This window comes from Phalacrocorax carbo, chromosome 1, assembly GCF_963921805.1.
Source record: "Phalacrocorax carbo chromosome 1, bPhaCar2.1, whole genome shotgun sequence".
NCBI lineage: Eukaryota > Metazoa > Chordata > Aves > Suliformes > Phalacrocoracidae > Phalacrocorax > Phalacrocorax carbo.
In genome coordinates, this window is record NC_087513.1 from 218,592,426 (window position 1) to 218,609,151 (window position 16,726).

The 16,726-nt window shown below is 66.6% G+C and overlaps 2 protein-coding genes across 2 annotated transcripts; both read left to right on the forward strand.

The window, feature by feature from the left end:
• The first annotated feature begins 811 nt into the window (after positions 1 to 811).
• CNGA4 (cyclic nucleotide gated channel subunit alpha 4) lies at positions 812 to 4,184 on the forward strand. The gene is made up of 5 exons (XM_064452277.1): positions 812 to 885; positions 1,415 to 1,525; positions 1,658 to 1,764; positions 2,450 to 3,445; positions 3,522 to 4,184. Exons 1-5 carry the CDS (start codon positions 812 to 814, stop codon positions 4,136 to 4,138), a joined length of 1,905 nt encoding a protein of 634 aa, XP_064308347.1. The 3' UTR covers positions 4,139 to 4,184.
• Positions 4,185 to 4,951: 767 nt separating this feature from the next.
• CCKBR (cholecystokinin B receptor) lies at positions 4,952 to 8,475 on the forward strand. The gene is made up of 5 exons (XM_064441662.1): positions 4,952 to 5,233; positions 6,399 to 6,650; positions 6,740 to 7,004; positions 7,136 to 7,263; positions 7,564 to 8,475. The coding sequence occupies exons 1-5, from the start codon at positions 5,077 to 5,079 to the stop codon at positions 8,076 to 8,078; spliced, it is 1,317 nt and encodes a 438-aa protein (XP_064297732.1). The 5' UTR covers positions 4,952 to 5,076; the 3' UTR covers positions 8,079 to 8,475.
• The last annotated feature ends 8,251 nt before the right edge of the window (positions 8,476 to 16,726 follow it).

Here is a 16,726-nt window from a genome sequence, read left to right on the forward strand (position 1 = left end):
GGGCGGCGGGCTGAGGGTCGCGGCGGGGTGCGGGAGCGCGGGAACCGGGCGCTGCTTGTAACGGGCACCCCCGCACCAGACACCCCCCTCTTGCACCAGACACCACCTGGATGGGGCACCCCCTGCTCCGGGTACCCCCCCGCACCAGGCACCGCCCTGGCACGGTGCGCCAGGTACCAGGAACTCCACCGCGCCTTGCGGGGGTCACGGCCCGGCACCGGAGCCTGCCCCGGGGCACCGGGACGGTGGCAGCGGGTGCCAGCACTGGGGCAGCCCTGGGGCTCCCCCATGGGCATGGTGCCCCCATGGCACCCAGCGCCCTGTTCTCAGACCCACATTGGCACAGTGCCCCACGGCACCCAGCGCCCCACTCTCAGACCCACACAGGCACAGTGTCCCCCACAGCACCTGCACCCAGCTGTTACCAGCGGCTCCCACTGCCCGGGGCCCTGGGGCACCCGCTCTGGCAAGTGTCCCTGCCCTGCGGACCCGGAGCCAGCTCTCCCAGTGCTACCTCCATGGGTGATGCAGGGTCCCTTGGCATCCACCGGCCCGGCGGTGACACTAAGCCCCTGTGTCACCCTGGCTCTGCCACCCCACACAGCCCTGGAGTTGAATGCTGCAGCCCTGCCCGAAGCACCCCCGACCCCACCACTTGTTGCTTCAGAGGGGTCATGCGTGCCCCCACCCCCCAGCAGCACGGCCAGGATCCAGCCGTGCTTTTCTGCACCCAAGCTCAGCCCAGGGGCTCCCATACCACCCCGCAGCACGTGCCCTCTCCAGCCTGCCACAGTCCCTGCAGAACCAGGCGATGGCTCTGCTCCCCGGCATGCCCAGTGTGGCTGGAGATGCGACTGGCTGCAGCCCCCACGTCCCAGTGGGCCGGTGAGCACCCCAGGGATCCCCGTGTTGCCAGGATGCACCTGGTGCTGTCAGAGCCACACAGCTGGGTCCCGCCAAGGGACTGCGCTCGGTCCCATGGCTGGGCTGCGTCACCCACTGCGTGCCCGGGGCCGGGTGTAGGACCTTCACCAGCGCCCACGCTCACAGTGCAGGATGCACAGCCTCAGCTCCCTGCTGTCCCACCGCTGGGTTTGGCCCCAGCCATGCAGCACCAGCGGGCTCATCGCCACAGCCAAGCCTGGTACCGGCGCTGGACACGCCTTGGGGTGAGCGTGACACGGCTCCGTGCCGTGGGGCCCGGGTGGGAGCATGTGGCGGGGACCCCCCTTGGTACCATGGGGCCTGCAGGCGTGGGGCACGCTGTGCCATGGCGAGGGGCTGGCTGAGCCAAGGAGCCATCGGCAGCGGGGGCACGGTGAGGGGCTGGTGGGGCCAGGGGCCAGCCCAGTGGGCAGGGGTTGCAGCCAGCCAGGATGAGGTAGCCCTGATGTCCCTCTGCCTCCCCTGGCAGCACCACAGCCCCCCAGAGCTGGACCCTGGACCCCTCTGGAGACTGGTACTACTGGTGGATCAGCATCATGGCACTGCCTGTCCTCTACAACTGGATCATCCTCATCTGCAGGTGCCTGGCAGGTGCAGGGCAGGCACTGCTGCCCCTGTGAGGGTGGGCCCCGGGGGACGGGGTGGGGGCATAGGGGGGTCCTGGCACCTGTCGGCACTGTCCCAGCCCCAGTTACACCATCCATGCCGCCAGGTCCTGCTTCCCCAACCTGCAGGAGCAGCACACAGTGCTGTGGCTGAGCCTGGACTACCTCTGTGACACACTGTACCTGCTGGACATCGCCGTGCACCTCCACACTGGTCAGTGCCTGCACCCCGGCGTGCCCCCGCCCCCGCCACGCCCCGGCCCCACCCCGGCCCCATGCCGCCCCACGCCTGCCTCACACCCTCCTGTGACTGCACATGCAAACGCACTCTAACCTGTGTGCACAGCCATGTTGTGTGCACAGGCATATGTGTGCACTCAGAGCTACCTGCAAACAGCCACACGTCACATGCACACACGTGTGCACGCCCATGTCTACATGCACACACACACACACGTGCACCCAATCACACGTCAGACCACTGGGTGCGCACACACACACACACACACGCACACCCCCACCCAGCAGGCACAGCCGTCACCCGATCAGCCAGCTCGGCACGGGGTGAGTGGGCCTTGGTGGGCACTCTGAGGTCCCACCACTGAGACCCTCAGCCCCACGGGCAGCCCAGGCAGCACAGGGGACACCCAGCCCACAGCGACCTTCCACAGGATGCCTCTCCTGGGGTCCCTTCCAGAAGAATCAGGCCCAGGGACCCCCCTGTGCCCCATCCCAGGCACCGACCCAGTCCTCCACCACCAGCCTCCTCCCGGCACGGAAAATCCCGAGCCTGTCACACCTCAGCCAGGGACCCCCCTCTCTGGGAGACCCGTCCGTGCCAGCATAGCCCCGCCAAGGGGGCCCAGCAGCAATCCAGATCCTGACCCGCCACCCCCCAGGCTTCCTGGAGGATGGTATCCTGGTGCGGGACCGTGGCCGGATCTGGCGGCGCTACCTGCGCTCCCCATCCTTTCCCTGGGACGTGGCCGCGGTGCTGCCCACCGACCTGCTCTACCTGCACCTGGGGCCGGGCGTGCCGGCGGTGCGTGCCAACCGCTGCCTGCGGGCGCCGCGGCTCTTTGAGGCCTTCGACCGCCGGGAGACACGCACGGCCCACCCCAACGCCTTCCGCGTCGCCAAGCTGATGCTCTACGTCTTCATCGCCATCCACTGGTACGGCTGCCTCTACTTCGCCCTCTCAGCCCGGCTGGGGCTGGGCACCGACGCCTGGGTCTGCCCCAACGCCAGCCGCCCCGGCTTCACCCGCCCGCTGCGGCAGTACCTCCACAGCTTCTACTTCTCCACCCTCATCCTTGCCACCGTGGGTGACACGCCGGAGCCCCAGCGCGAGGAAGAGTTCCTCTTCGTCACTGCTGGCTTCCTCCTGGCTGTGCTGGGCTTCGCCACCATCACAGGCAGCATCAGCTCTGTCATCTCCGACATGAACGCAGCTGACGCCACCTTCTACCCCGACGCTGAGCCAGTGCGGCGCTACCTGCGAGCACAGGGCGCGGGCAGGCAGCTGGTGCGGCGGGTGGCCCGCTGGCACCAGCACCTGCGGGCACAGCGGAAGCTGCCGGCAGAGCAGGCAGTGCTGCGGCACCTGCCGCGGGGGCTGCGGGCCGAGGTGGTGGCCAGCGTCCACCTCCCGGCGCTGCGCCGCGTCGGCCTCTTCCGGAGCTGGGAGCACGGCGTGCTGCGGCAGCTGGTGCTGCGGCTGCGGCCCCAGGTCTTCGGCCCCGGTGAGTTCGTGTGCCGCAGGGGTGACGTGGGGCGCGAGATGTACTTTGTCCGCGAGGGGCGGCTGGCCGTGGTGGGGGAGGACGGCATCACGCAGCTCGCCATCCTGGGCGAGGGGCTCTACTTCGGGGAGATCAGCCTCATCAATATTAAAGGTGAGCCCCCTTATCCACTACACCCCACCGCAGCCTCCTGGCCCCCCCAGCCTCACCGCAGCCCCCACCCTCCCAGGGAACATCTTGGGGAACCAGCGCACAGCCAATATCATGAGCATCGGCTACTCGGACCTCTTCTGCCTCTCCAAGGAGGACCTGGCGGAGGTGCTGGCCGAGTTCCCCAGTGCCCGGGCCATGATGGAGGCCAGGGGCCGCGAGCTCCTGCTGCGCATGGGCAAGCTGGACGTACATGCCGAGGCAGCAGCAGCAGCAGCAGTGGAGGAGGCCAAGCGCCAGGCACAGTCGCTGGAGACGGCCCTGGAGGGGCTGCAGACCCAGGCAGCCCGGCTGCTGGCCCAGCTGGAGTCCAGCGCCTTCAAGCTGGCACTGCGTGTTGAGTGCCTCGAGTGCCGGCTGCAGCGGCGGCATGCCCAGGGAGTGGGTCCTGCAGGGGGAGAGGGTCCTGCCATGCCACAGGGTCCTGCCAGGCCACAGGGTCCTGCCAGGAGACTGGGTCTCACCAGGGTGCAGGGTCCCACCAAGGCACAGGGTCCCCCCAGGGTGCAGGGTCCTGCGATGCCACAGGGTCCTGCCCAGGGACCAGGTTCTGCTGGAGAATGGGGTCCCCCCAGGGTGCACAGTCCCAGTGGGGTGCAGGGTCCCATGGGTGTGCGGGGTCTCAGCAGGGCGTAGGGTCCCAGCAGGGTGCAGGGTCCCCCCAGGGCGCAGGTTCCCATGGGGGTGCAGGGTTCCAGAGGGGCACAGGGTCCCCCCCAGGGTGCAGGGCCCCCCCAGGGTGCAGGGTCCCTCCATGGCGCAGGGTCCCATGGGGGTGTGGGGCCCCAGTGGGGTGCAGGGTACCCCCAGGATGCAGGGTCCCCCCAGGGCGCAGGGTCCTGCGGAGGTGCGGGGGGGGGACAGGCCCCGGCGCTGAGGGTTACCTGGGGGTGGGGACAGCAGCGACAACGGCTGCTGGATGACAGGGACAACCATAGCTAGAACAGTGACAACCGTTGCTAGGGAACACTGACAGCAGTTGCTAGGTAACGGTGAGTTGTTCCTGAACCAGGAGAGCGCTGTAACGGCTGCGGGACGGGGATGGGGATGGGGATGGGGATGGGGACGGGGATGGGGATGGGGATGGGGCCGGGATGGGGCAAGGGCAAGGATCGGGATCGGGATGGGGCAGGACAGGAACAAGACAGGGTCAGGGAGGATCGGGAATAGGGCTGGGGGCAGAGGCAGGACAAAGAGAAGGGGAATGGCAGGGGCAGGGCAGGACCGGGCAGGGGAAGGGTGGGCAGAGAGGGGCGCCGGGCTGTGCCGGGAAAGGGGCGACAGAGCCCCCGAGCCTCCGAGCCCCCCCGAGCCCCTTGGCTCCGGCTGCAGCCGCAGCCCGGTCCCCGCGCCCCCCGCCCCGCCGGCTCCGTTCCCGCTCCCCCAGCTCCCCGCCACCGCCCCCCGGCTCCCCCCGCACCCTGCCGCCACCCCCCGCCCCCGGCCCGCCCCTCGCCGGGCGCCGCCCCCGCTCACTCTCCCGGCGGCTCCGGAGCGGAGCGGAGCGGAGCCGAGGCTCCTCCGGGGCCGCCGCGATGGGCGCGGGGCGGCTCTGAGGGGACGCCGGCTCCGCCATGGACCCGCGGCGCCTCAACGAGTCCCTGCAAGAGCTGCTTTGCCGCCCCGGGAACGGCTCCGGCACCGGCACCGGCACCGGCAACGGCTCCGCCGGCAACGGCTCCGCCTGCGACCTCCTCCGCAGGGGCCTCCGGGGGCCCCCGGCGCCCAGAGGTGAGACCGGGACGGGAGGGACACCCCGCTTTCCCGCCGTGCACCCCGTCTGGTGCACCTCGCCGTGCCTCCCGGCGCGTGCCGCAGTGCCTCCCGGTGCGCCCCGCCGCGCCCCGGTGCGCCCCGCCGTGCCTCCCGGTGCACCCGCCTGCCCGATGCACGCCGGTGCCCCTCGTCTGCCTACCCGGTCCATCCCGGTGCACGCCGTCGTGCCTCCCGACGCAACCCGCCGTGGACCCCATCCGCCCGCCCGGCGCACCCCGGTTCATCCCGCCGTGCGCCCCGGTGCTCCCGGTCTCCGTCCCGCTGCCCCGGGCCCGGCACACGCCCCCAGGCGCTGTCTCCAGCCCCGGGCACCGGGCACCGGCCCCGCAGGGATGCGCCCCGGGCTGGGGGTCCCGGGCCAGCACGGCGGGGCTGCCCAGGGCCCAAGCCGGGCTCGGCCCGGGGGTACGGGGCTGGGCCCGGGGTACAGCGGGTTGGCAGAGAGGGACCCCGGCAGGGGCCCCGCAGGGCGCCTGCCACTGCCCGTACCGCATCCTGCCCCACTGCCGGGGATCAGGACCCCCACCCAACCCTACCCCACCGCGCCCGGCCCGGGCTCCTCGGGCAGCGGAGTGCGCTGCCAACACCGGCCGTTGTTCAGCTCCTGGGGAACGAACAGCCCCTGTCACAGCCCAGCACGGCCAGGGACTCGGGCACCGGGCTCCCGCCTCACCGGGAGGGCAGAGGCCCAGGGGCGGCTGCAGGCAGCCACGTCTTGCCTGCACAGCCGAGAGCTCGGCTAGGGGAGGGCAGGACAGGGGCAGCACCGCGGGTCCAGCACCCACCCGGCTTGGCATGCCATGGCACGGAAGCCCAGCCAGGCCAGCGGCACGTCCGCAGAGCTGAGCCAGGGCAGCTGGGGTGTCCCGGCTCCGTGTCCGCTGCAGTGAAAGCCACACAGAGTGAACTCGGGTGCCAGCTGCTGGCTCCCCACCGAGCCTCACGGACATGACTGGAGCCAGCCGGAGCCCGGGTGCCTGGACTGTGCTCGACTGCGCTGCCCGCCTGTGCCGGGGTACCCACGGGCTGCTGGGGGGTCATCTCCTTGGCCGCGCTGCCCGCCCATGCCAGGGTGCCGCTGGGGTGCCCGCATGGCATCCTGTGATCCTGCCACCCACAGACCTGGACCTGACGGTGCGCATCCTGCTGTACGCACTGATCTTCGTGCTGAGCGTCTGTGGGAACGCCCTGGTCGTGGCCGTGCTGCTCCTGAACCGCCGCCTGCGCACCGTCACCAACTCCTTCCTGCTCTCCCTGGCACTCAGCGACCTGATGCTGGCGCTCTGTTGCATGCCCTTCACGCTTGTCCCCAACCTCATGGGCACCTTCGTCTTTGGAGAGGCCGTCTGCAAGCTCATGGCCTACCTCATGGGTACGAGGGGGCGGCGGGCGGGGGCTGGGGGAGGGCCGAGCCACAGCATGCCATGCCGTGCCACAGGCGCTGACCCTCGCTACCCACAGGCGTCTCCGTCTCGGTCTCCACCTTCAGCCTGGTGGCCATTGCCATCGAGCGGTACAGTGCCATCTGCAACCCACTGCAGTCCCGCGTCTGGCAGACACGCTCGCATGCCTGCCGGGTCATTGCCAGCACCTGGCTCTTCTCAGCGCTGCTCATGCTGCCCTACGCTGTCTACAGCACCACGCAGGCCATGCCTGCCCGTGGCCCCCGCCTGCCCGTCAGCCAGTGCACCCACAACTGGCCCAGTGAGCACGTCCGGCAGGCCTGGTGAGTCAGCCCTGGGACCCCCATCTGCCCCAGAGACCCCAGCACAATGTGGGACATGGTCCGGCCACCAGCCCCAGCGCTGCAGCCGGGCTGGCGAGGGGCCACCGACCAATGGGCACCGCATCTTCCAGGTATGTCCTGCTGCTGCTCATCCTCTTCTTTATCCCGGGAGTGGTGATGATCGTGGCTTACGGGCTCATCTCCCGCGAGCTCTACCGAGGCATCCGCTTCGAGCTGGACATCAAGGGGGAGGCTGCAGGTGAGGGGCCAGGCTGGCACAGGGCAGGGCTGGGGGCACTGCTCGGCCCTGCCCTCACCTCCTGCAGCGTGACCCCCACACAGGCGGAGCCCCCTGCCCCAGGACAAGGGGGAGGGCTGAGCCCCCACCCTGGGTCCTCGCAGCTGGGGTGTTCCCTGGGGATACGTTCCTGCGCAGGGCCCTGTGTTGCGTCCCATCCCGACACACCGCTGCACCCCAGCAGAGGATGCGCTCATGGCCTCGGGGTGATGTGGATCCCCACAGTGCCACAGCCATGACCGCATCCCCTCCGCCCCACAGCTCAGCGCAACGGCAGCGGGGAGCCAGCGCTCGCCTGCGACGAGGGGGATGGCTGCTACCTGCAGCTCTCCCGGCCGGGCGGCGCGCTGGAGCTGCGGGCACTGGGCACAGCAGGCGCGCAGCAGGACCGGGCACGCATCAACAGCTCGGAGGCGAAGCTGGTGGCCAAGCGGCGCGTGATCCGCATGCTGGTGGTCATCGTGGCCATGTTCTTCCTCTGCTGGCTGCCCGTCTTCACCGCCAACACGTGGCGAGCCTTCGCCCCGCGGGCAGCACAGCGGGCGCTCTCGGGGACGCCCATCTCCTTCATCCACCTCCTCTCCTACACCTCTGCCTGCGCCAACCCCCTCATCTACTGCTTCATGAATCGCCGCTTCCGCAAAGCCTTCCTGGCCACCTGCGCTGGCTGCCGCCGCGCCTGCCCACACCGCCCGCTCGAGGAGGAGGTGGCCAATGCCAATGCCTCACTCTCCAAGTTCAGCTACACCACTGTCAGCAGCCTTGGACCCCCCTGAGCTGGACACCCTGGCCCCTGCTGCCCCCCAGGCACTGCTTGCACCCCCGTGCCCCTGCCTGACCCAGCACCCCCTGTGAACCCCACATGCGTGGCACAGCTCACAGCACCCCCAGACCCCAGGACCCCCTGTGCCTTTGCGTACCCCCCACTGCCCCATCTGCCCCGGGGACTCACCAGTTCTCGCACAACCCGTGGCATGCCCAGTGCCCCCAGCTCCACATGCCACCGTGCCCAGGCTGGGCTGGGGCAAGGGTCCGGGGCAGGGGCTCCCCAGGAACCCTCAGGGCCTGGAAGGCTGTGGGTGGGGGGAGTCGAGGTGCCCCAGCCCAGTCTGGAGTCTCCCCACTCTGCACCCTGGCTCCGGCCACAATAAACTCGCCCTGCGCCCACCTGCACCGCTGCTTCCCACCACCCTGGGCCTGACCCCTCCCGGCACCGGGGAGTCTGTGGGCCAGAGCCACGCGGGATGGGGGTCTGCATTACTCGAGACTTGGGGGGGCCACAGGGCCAGGCTCCTCTGCTGCGGCTGGTACTGCTTGTGGGAGCGGAGGGGCCGTGCTGAGGAAACGGGACAAACCTGGGACATCCCCATCAGCTCCGTACAACAAGGCCCTTGGATGGCACTGGGACAGCACAGCCCTGCACACATCAGCCCAAGGAGATGCGCAGAACTACATGCAGACATGCACACACCTGTACAGACAGATCACACCCACGCACGGACACTCCACGTACTGCTCGCGCACACACTCACAGAGCAGCGCCCACGTGCACATGGATATGGCTGGGCAGGTTTGGACAGCTGTGCGACTTCACACGCAGGGACAAAGAGAGACAAAGGGCACACCTGCACAGACACAAGAGCACAGCCACAGACCCCCTTCTGTGCACGCACACCTCTGCACACACAGGTGCACAGATGCAGAGAGCTGACCCAACAAGCTCCACAGAAACACACACAAAATATGGCAAAGACACAGACACAGCACCCTGCATCCAGGGGAAGCTCCGCACATGCACTGGAGGCAGCGACAAAATGATGGGAGTACTGAGCAGGCAGAGACAGCAGGTAGACGCACAATGGGAATCATTTTCAGTGCCCCCAGGGAACTCCATCTCCCTCAGTGCCCCCAGGGAACTCCATCTCCCTCAATGCCCCCAGGGAACTCCATCTCCCTCATTGTCCCACAGGGAACTCCATCTCCCTCAATGCCCCCAGGGAACTCCATCTCCCTCGGTGCCCCAGGGAACTCCATCTCCCTCAGTGCCCCAGGGAACTCCATCTCCCTCGGTGCCCCAGGGAACTCCATCTCCCTCATTGCCCCCAGGGAACTCCATCTCCCTCAATGCCCCCAGGGAACTCCATCTCCCTCAGTGCCCCCAGGGAACTCCATCTCCCTCAATGCCCCCAGGGAACTCCATCTCCCTCATTGTCCCACAGGGAATTCCATCTCCCTCAGTGCCCCAGGGAACTCCATCTCCCTCGGTGCCCCAGGGAACTCCATCTCCCTCAGTGCCCCCAGGGAACTCCATCTCCCTCGGTGTCCCCAGGGAACTCCATCTCCCTCGGTGTCCCCAGGGAACTCCATCTCCCTCAGTGCCCCCAGGGAACTCCATCTCCCTCGGTGCCCCAGGGAACTCCATCTCCCTCAGTGCCCCAGGGAACTCCATCTCCCTCAGTGCCCCCCAGGGAACTCCATCTCCCTCAGTGCCCCAGGGAACTCCATCTCCCTCAGTGCCCCCCAGGGAACTCCATCTCCCTCAGTGCCCCAGGGAACTCCATCTCCCTCAGTGCCCCCAGGGAACTCCATCTCCCTCGGTGCCCCAGGGAACTCCATCTCGCTCAGTGCCCCAGGGAACTCCATCTCCCTCGGTGCCCCAGGGAACTCCATCTCCCTCAGTGCCCCCAGGGAACTCCATCTCCCTCAATCCCCCAGGGAACTCCATCTCCCTCAGTGACCCACAGGGAACTCCATCTCCCTCAGTGCCCCAGGGAACTCCATCTCCCTCAGTGCCCCCCAGGGAACTCCATCTCCCTCAGTGCCCCAGGGAACTCCATCTCCCTCGGTGCCCCAGGGAACTCCATCTCCCTCGGTGCCCCCAGGGAACTCCATCTCCCTCAGTGCCCCCAGGGAACTCCATCTCCCTCAGTGCCCCAGGGAACTCCATCTCCCTCGGTGCCCCCAGGGAACTCCATCTCCCTCGGTGCCCCCAGGGAACTCCATCTCCCTCAGTGTCCCCAGGGAATTCCATCTCCCTCAGTGTCCCCAGGGAACTCCATCTCCCTCAGTGACCCCCAGGGAACTCCATCTCCCTCAGTGCCCCAGGGAACTCCATCTCCCTCAGTGTCCCCAGGGAACTCCATCTCCCTCGGTGCCCCCAGGGAACTCCATCTCCCTCAGTGCCCCACAGGGAACTCCATCTCCCTCGGTGACCCCCAGGGAACTCCATCTCCCTCAGTGCCCACAGGGAACTCCATCTCCCTCGGTGCCCCCAGGGAACTCCATCTCCCTCGGTGCCCCACAGGGAACTCCATCTCCCTCGGTGACCCCCAGGGAACTCCATCTCCCTCAGTGCCCCCAGGGAACTCCATCTCCCTCAGTGACCCAGGGAACTCCATCTCCCTCAGTGCCCCAGGGAACTCCATCTCCCTCAGTGACCCAGGGAACTCCATCTCCCTCAGTGCCCCCAGGGAACTCCATCTCCCTCAGTGCCCCCAGGGAACTCCATCTCCCTCGGTGCCCCCAGGGAACTCCATCTCCCTCAGTGTCCCCAGGGAACTCCATCTCCCTCGGTGACCCCCAGGGAACTCCATCTCCCTCGGTGTCCCCAGGGAACTCCATCTCCCTCAGTGCCCCCAGGGAACTCCATCTCCCTCGGTGCCCCCAGGGAACTCCATCTCCCTCAGTGACCCACAGGGAACTCCATCTCCCTCGGTGCCCCCAGGGAACTCCATCTCCCTCAATGCCCCCAGGGAACTCCATCTCCCTCAATGCCCCCAGGGAACTCCATCTCCCTCAGTGCCCCCAGGGAAATCCATCTCCCTCAATGCCCCCAGGGAACTCCATCTCCCTCAATGCCCCCAGGGAACTCCATCTCCCTCAGTGCCCCAGGGAACTCCATCTCCCTCAGTGACCCACAGGGAACTCCATCTCCCTCAGTGCCCCAGGGAACTCCATCTCCCTCGGTGCCCCCCAGGGAACTCCATCTCCCTCAGTGTCCCCAGGGAACTCCATCTCCCTCAGTGTCCCCAGGGAACTCCATCTCCCTCGGTGACCCACAGGGAACTCCATCTCCCTCAGTGCCCCAGGGAACTCCATCTCCCTCGGTGCCCCCAGGGAACTCCATCTCCCTCAGTGTCCCCAGGGAACTCCATCTCCCTCAGTGTCCCCAGGGAACTCCATCTCCCTCGGTGCCCCCAGGGAACTCCATCTCCCTCGGTGCCCCCCAGGGAACTCCATCTCCCTCGGTGCCCCAGGGAACTCCATCTCCCTCGGTGCCCCCCAGGGAACTCCATCTCCCTCGGTGCCCCAGGGAACTCCATCTCCCTCGGTGCCCCCCAGGGAACTCCATCTCCCTCAGTGTCCCCAGGGAACTCCATCTCCCTCAGTGACCCCCAGGGAACTCCATCTCCCTCAGTGACCCACAGGGAACTCCATCTCCCTCAGTGTCCCCAGGGAACTCCATCTCCCTCGGTGTCCCCAGGGAACTCCATCTCCCTCAGTGACCCACAGGGAACTCCATCTCCCTCAGTGCCCCCCAGGGAACTCCATCTCCCTCGGTGCCCCAGGGAACTCCATCTCCCTCAGTGACCCACAGGGAACTCCATCTCCCTCAGTGCCCCACAGGGAACTCCATCTCCCTCAGTGTCCCCAGGGAACTCCATCTCCCTCGGTGCCCCAGGGAACTCCATCTCCCTCAGTGACCCACAGGGAACTCCATCTCCCTCAGTGCCCCACAGGGAACTCCATCTCCCTCAGTGTCCCCAGGGAACTCCATCTCCCTCGGTGCCCCAGGGAACTCCATCTCCCTCAGTGCCCCCAGGGAACTCCATCTCCCTCAGTGCCCCACAGGGAACTCCATCTCCCTCGGTGCCCCAGGGAACTCCATCTCCCTCAGTGACCCCAGGGAACTCCATCTCCCTCAGTGTCCCCAGGGAACTCCATCTCCCTCAGTGCCCCAGGGAACTCCATCTCCCTCGGTGCCCCCAGGGAACTCCATCTCCCTCGGTGCCCCACAGGGAACTCCATCTCCCTCGGTGACCCACAGGGAACTCCATCTCCCTCAATGCCCCCAGGGAACTCCATCTCCCTCATTGTCCCACAGGGAACTCCATCTCCCTCGGTGCCCCCAGGGAACTCCATCTCCCTCGGTGCCCCACAGGGAACTCCATCTCCCTCAGTGCCCCCAGGGAACTCCATCTCCCTCGGTGCCCCCAGGGAACTCCATCTCCCTCAGTGTCCCAGGGAACTCCATCTCCCTCAATGCCCCCAGGGAACTCCATCTCCCTCAGTGTCCCCAGGGAACTCCATCTCCCTCAGTGTCCCCAGGGAACTCCATCTCCCTCAGTGCCCCCAGGGAACTCCATCTCCCTCAGTGACCCACAGGGAACTCCATCTCCCTCGGTGCCCCAGGGAACTCCATCTCCCTCAGTGCCCCCAGGGAACTCCATCTCCCTCAATGCCCCCAGGGAACTCCATCTCCCTCGGTGTCCCCAGGGAACTCCATCTCCCTCAGTGTCCCCAGGGAACTCCATCTCCCTCAGTGCCCCCAGGGAACTCCATCTCCCTCAATGCCCCCAGGGAACTCCATCTCCCTCAGTGCCCCCAGGGAACTCCATCTCCCTCAGTGACCCACAGGGAACTCCATCTCCCTCGGTGCCCCAGGGAACTCCATCTCCCTCAGTGCCCCCAGGGAACTCCATCTCCCTCAATGCCCCCAGGGAACTCCATCTCCCTCGGTGCCCCCCAGGGAACTCCATCTCCCTCGGTGCCCCACAGGGAACTCCATCTCCCTCAGTGCCCCCAGGGAACTCCATCTCCCTCGGTGTCCCCAGGGAACTCCATCTCCCTCAATGCCCCCAGGGAACTCCATCTCCCTCGGTGACCCACAGGGAACTCCATCTCCCTCAGTGCCCCCAGGGAACTCCATCTCCCTCAGTGACCCCAGGGAACTCCATCTCCCTCAGTGCCCCCAGGGAACTCCATCTCCCTCAGTGACCCACAGGGAACTCCATCTCCCTCAGTGCCCCCAGGGAACTCCATCTCCCTCAGTGCCCCCAGGGAACTCCATCTCCCTCAGTGACCCCCAGGGAACTCCATCTCCCTCAGTGCCCACAGGGAAGTCCATCTCCCTCGGTGACCCCCAGGGAACTCCATCTCCCTCAGTGACCCCCAGGGAACTCCATCTCCCTCAGTGTCCCACAGGGAACTCCATCTCCCTCGGTGCCCCCCAGGGAACTCCATCTCCCTCAGTGTCCCCAGGGAACTCCATCTCCCTCAGTGACCCCCAGGGAACTCCATCTCCCTCAGTGACCCACAGGGAACTCCATCTCCCTCAGTGTCCCCAGGGAACTCCATCTCCCTCGGTGTCCCCAGGGAACTCCATCTCCCTCAGTGACCCACAGGGAACTCCATCTCCCTCAGTGCCCCCCAGGGAACTCCATCTCCCTCGGTGCCCCAGGGAACTCCATCTCCCTCAGTGACCCACAGGGAACTCCATCTCCCTCAGTGCCCCACAGGGAACTCCATCTCCCTCGGTGCCCCAGGGAACTCCATCTCCCTCAGTGCCCCAGGGAACTCCATCTCCCTCAGTGACCCCAGGGAACTCCATCTCCCTCAGTGTCCCCAGGGAACTCCATCTCCCTGTGTGACCCACAGGGAACTCCATCTCCCTCAGTGCCCCAGGGAACTCCATCTCCCTCAGTGCCCACAGGGAACTCCATCTCCCTCAGTGCCCCAGGGAACTCCATCTCCCTCGGTGCCCCAGGGAACTCCATCTCCCTCGGTGTCCCCAGGGAACTCCATCTCCCTCAGTGCCCCCAGGGAACTCCATCTCCCTCAGTGCCCCAGGGAACTCCATCTCCCTCGGTGACCCACAGGGAACTCCATCTCCCTCAGTGCCCCACAGGGAACTCCATCTCCCTCAGTGCCCCCAGGGAACTCCATCTCCCTCAGTGACCCCAGGGAACTCCATCTCCCTCAGTGACCCCAGGGAACTCCATCTCCCTCAGTGCCCCAGGGAACTCCATCTCCCTCAGTGCCCCAGGGAACTCCATCTCCCTCAGTGTCCCCAGGGAACTCCATCTCCCTCGGTGCCCCCCAGGGAACTCCATCTCCCTCAGTGACCCCCAGGGAACTCCATCTCCCTCGGTGCCCACAGGGAACTCCATCTCCCTCAGTGCCCCAGGGAACTCCATCTCCCTCGGTGACCCACAGGGAACTCCATCTCCCTCAGTGCCCCACAGGGAACTCCATCTCCCTCAGTGCCCCCAGGGAACTCCATCTCCCTCAGTGACCCCAGGGAACTCCATCTCCCTCAGTGACCCCAGGGAACTCCATCTCCCTCAGTGCCCCAGGGAACTCCATCTCCCTCGGTGACCCACAGGGAACTCCATCTCCCTCGGTGCCCCCAGGGAACTCCATCTCCCTCAGTGACCCAGGGAACTCCATCTCCCTCAGTGCCCCCAGGGAACTCCATCTCCCTCAGTGCCCACAGGGAACTCCATCTCCCTCAGTGCCCCAGGGAACTCCATCTCCCTCGGTGCCCCAGGGAACTCCATCTCCCTCGGTGTCCCCAGGGAACTCCATCTCCCTCAGTGCCCCCAGGGAACTCCATCTCCCTCAGTGCCCCAGGGAACTCCATCTCCCTCGGTGACCCACAGGGAACTCCATCTCCCTCAGTGCCCCACAGGGAACTCCATCTCCCTCAGTGCCCCCAGGGAACTCCATCTCCCTCAGTGTCCCCAGGGAACTCCATCTCCCTCGGTGCCCCCAGGGAACTCCATCTCCCTCAGTGCCCCACAGGGAACTCCATCTCCCTCGGTGACCCCCAGGGAACTCCATCTCCCTCAGTGCCCACAGGGAACTCCATCTCCCTCGGTGCCCCCAGGGAACTCCATCTCCCTCGGTGCCCCACAGGGAACTCCATCTCCCTCGGTGACCCCCAGGGAACTCCATCTCCCTCAGTGCCCCCAGGGAACTCCATCTCCCTCAGTGACCCAGGGAACTCCATCTCCCTCAGTGCCCCAGGGAACTCCATCTCCCTCAGTGACCCAGGGAACTCCATCTCCCTCAGTGCCCCCAGGGAACTCCATCTCCCTCAGTGCCCCCAGGGAACTCCATCTCCCTCGGTGCCCCAGGGAACTCCATCTCCCTCAGTGTCCCCAGGGAACTCCATCTCCCTCGGTGACCCCCAGGGAACTCCATCTCCCTCGGTGTCCCCAGGGAACTCCATCTCCCTCAGTGCCCCCAGGGAACTCCATCTCCCTCGGTGCCCCCAGGGAACTCCATCTCCCTCAGTGACCCACAGGGAACTCCATCTCCCTCGGTGCCCCCAGGGAACTCCATCTCCCTCAATGCCCCCAGGGAACTCCATCTCCCTCAATGCCCCCAGGGAACTCCATCTCCCTCAGTGTCCCCAGGGAAATCCATCTCCCTCAATGCCCCCAGGGAACTCCATCTCCCTCAATGCCCCCAGGGAACTCCATCTCCCTCAGTGCCCCAGGGAACTCCATCTCCCTCAGTGACCCACAGGGAACTCCATCTCCCTCAGTGCCCCAGGGAACTCCATCTCCCTCGGTGCCCCAGGGAACTCCATCTCCCTCAGTGTCCCCAGGGAACTCCATCTCCCTCAGTGTCCCCAGGGAACTCCATCTCCCTCGGTGACCCACAGGGAACTCCATCTCCCTCAGTGCCCCAGGGAACTCCATCTCCCTCGGTGCCCCCAGGGAACTCCATCTCCCTCAGTGTCCCCAGGGAACTCCATCTCCCTCAGTGTCCCCAGGGAACTCCATCTCCCTCGGTGCCCCCAGGGAACTCCATCTCCCTCGGTGCCCCAGGGAACTCCATCTCCCTCAGTGTCCCCAGGGAACTCCATCTCCCTCGGTGCCCCAGGGAACTCCATCTCCCTCAGTGCCCCCAGGGAACTCCATCTCCCTCAGTGTCCCCAGGGAACTCCATCTCCCTCGGTGCCCCAGGGAACTCCATCTCCCTCAGTGCCCCCAGGGAACTCCATCTCCCTCAGTGCCCCACAGGGAACTCCATCTCCCTCGGTGCCCCAGGGAACTCCATCTCCCTCAGTGACCCCAGGGAACTCCATCTCCCTCAGTGTCCCCAGGGAACTCCATCTCCCTCAGTGCCCCAGGGAACTCCATCTCCCTCGGTGCCCCCAGGGAACTCCATCTCCCTCGGTGCCCCACAGGGAACTCCATCTCCCTCGGTGACCCACAGGGAACTCCATCTCCCTCAATGCCCCCAGGGAACTCCATCTCCCTCATTGTCCCACAGGGAACTCCATCTCCCTCGGTGCCCCCAGGGAACTCCATCTCCCTCGGTGCCCCACAGGGAACTCCATCTCCCTCAGTGCCCCCAGGGAACTCCATCTCCCTCGGTGCCCCCAGGGAACTCCATCTCCCTCAGTGTCCCA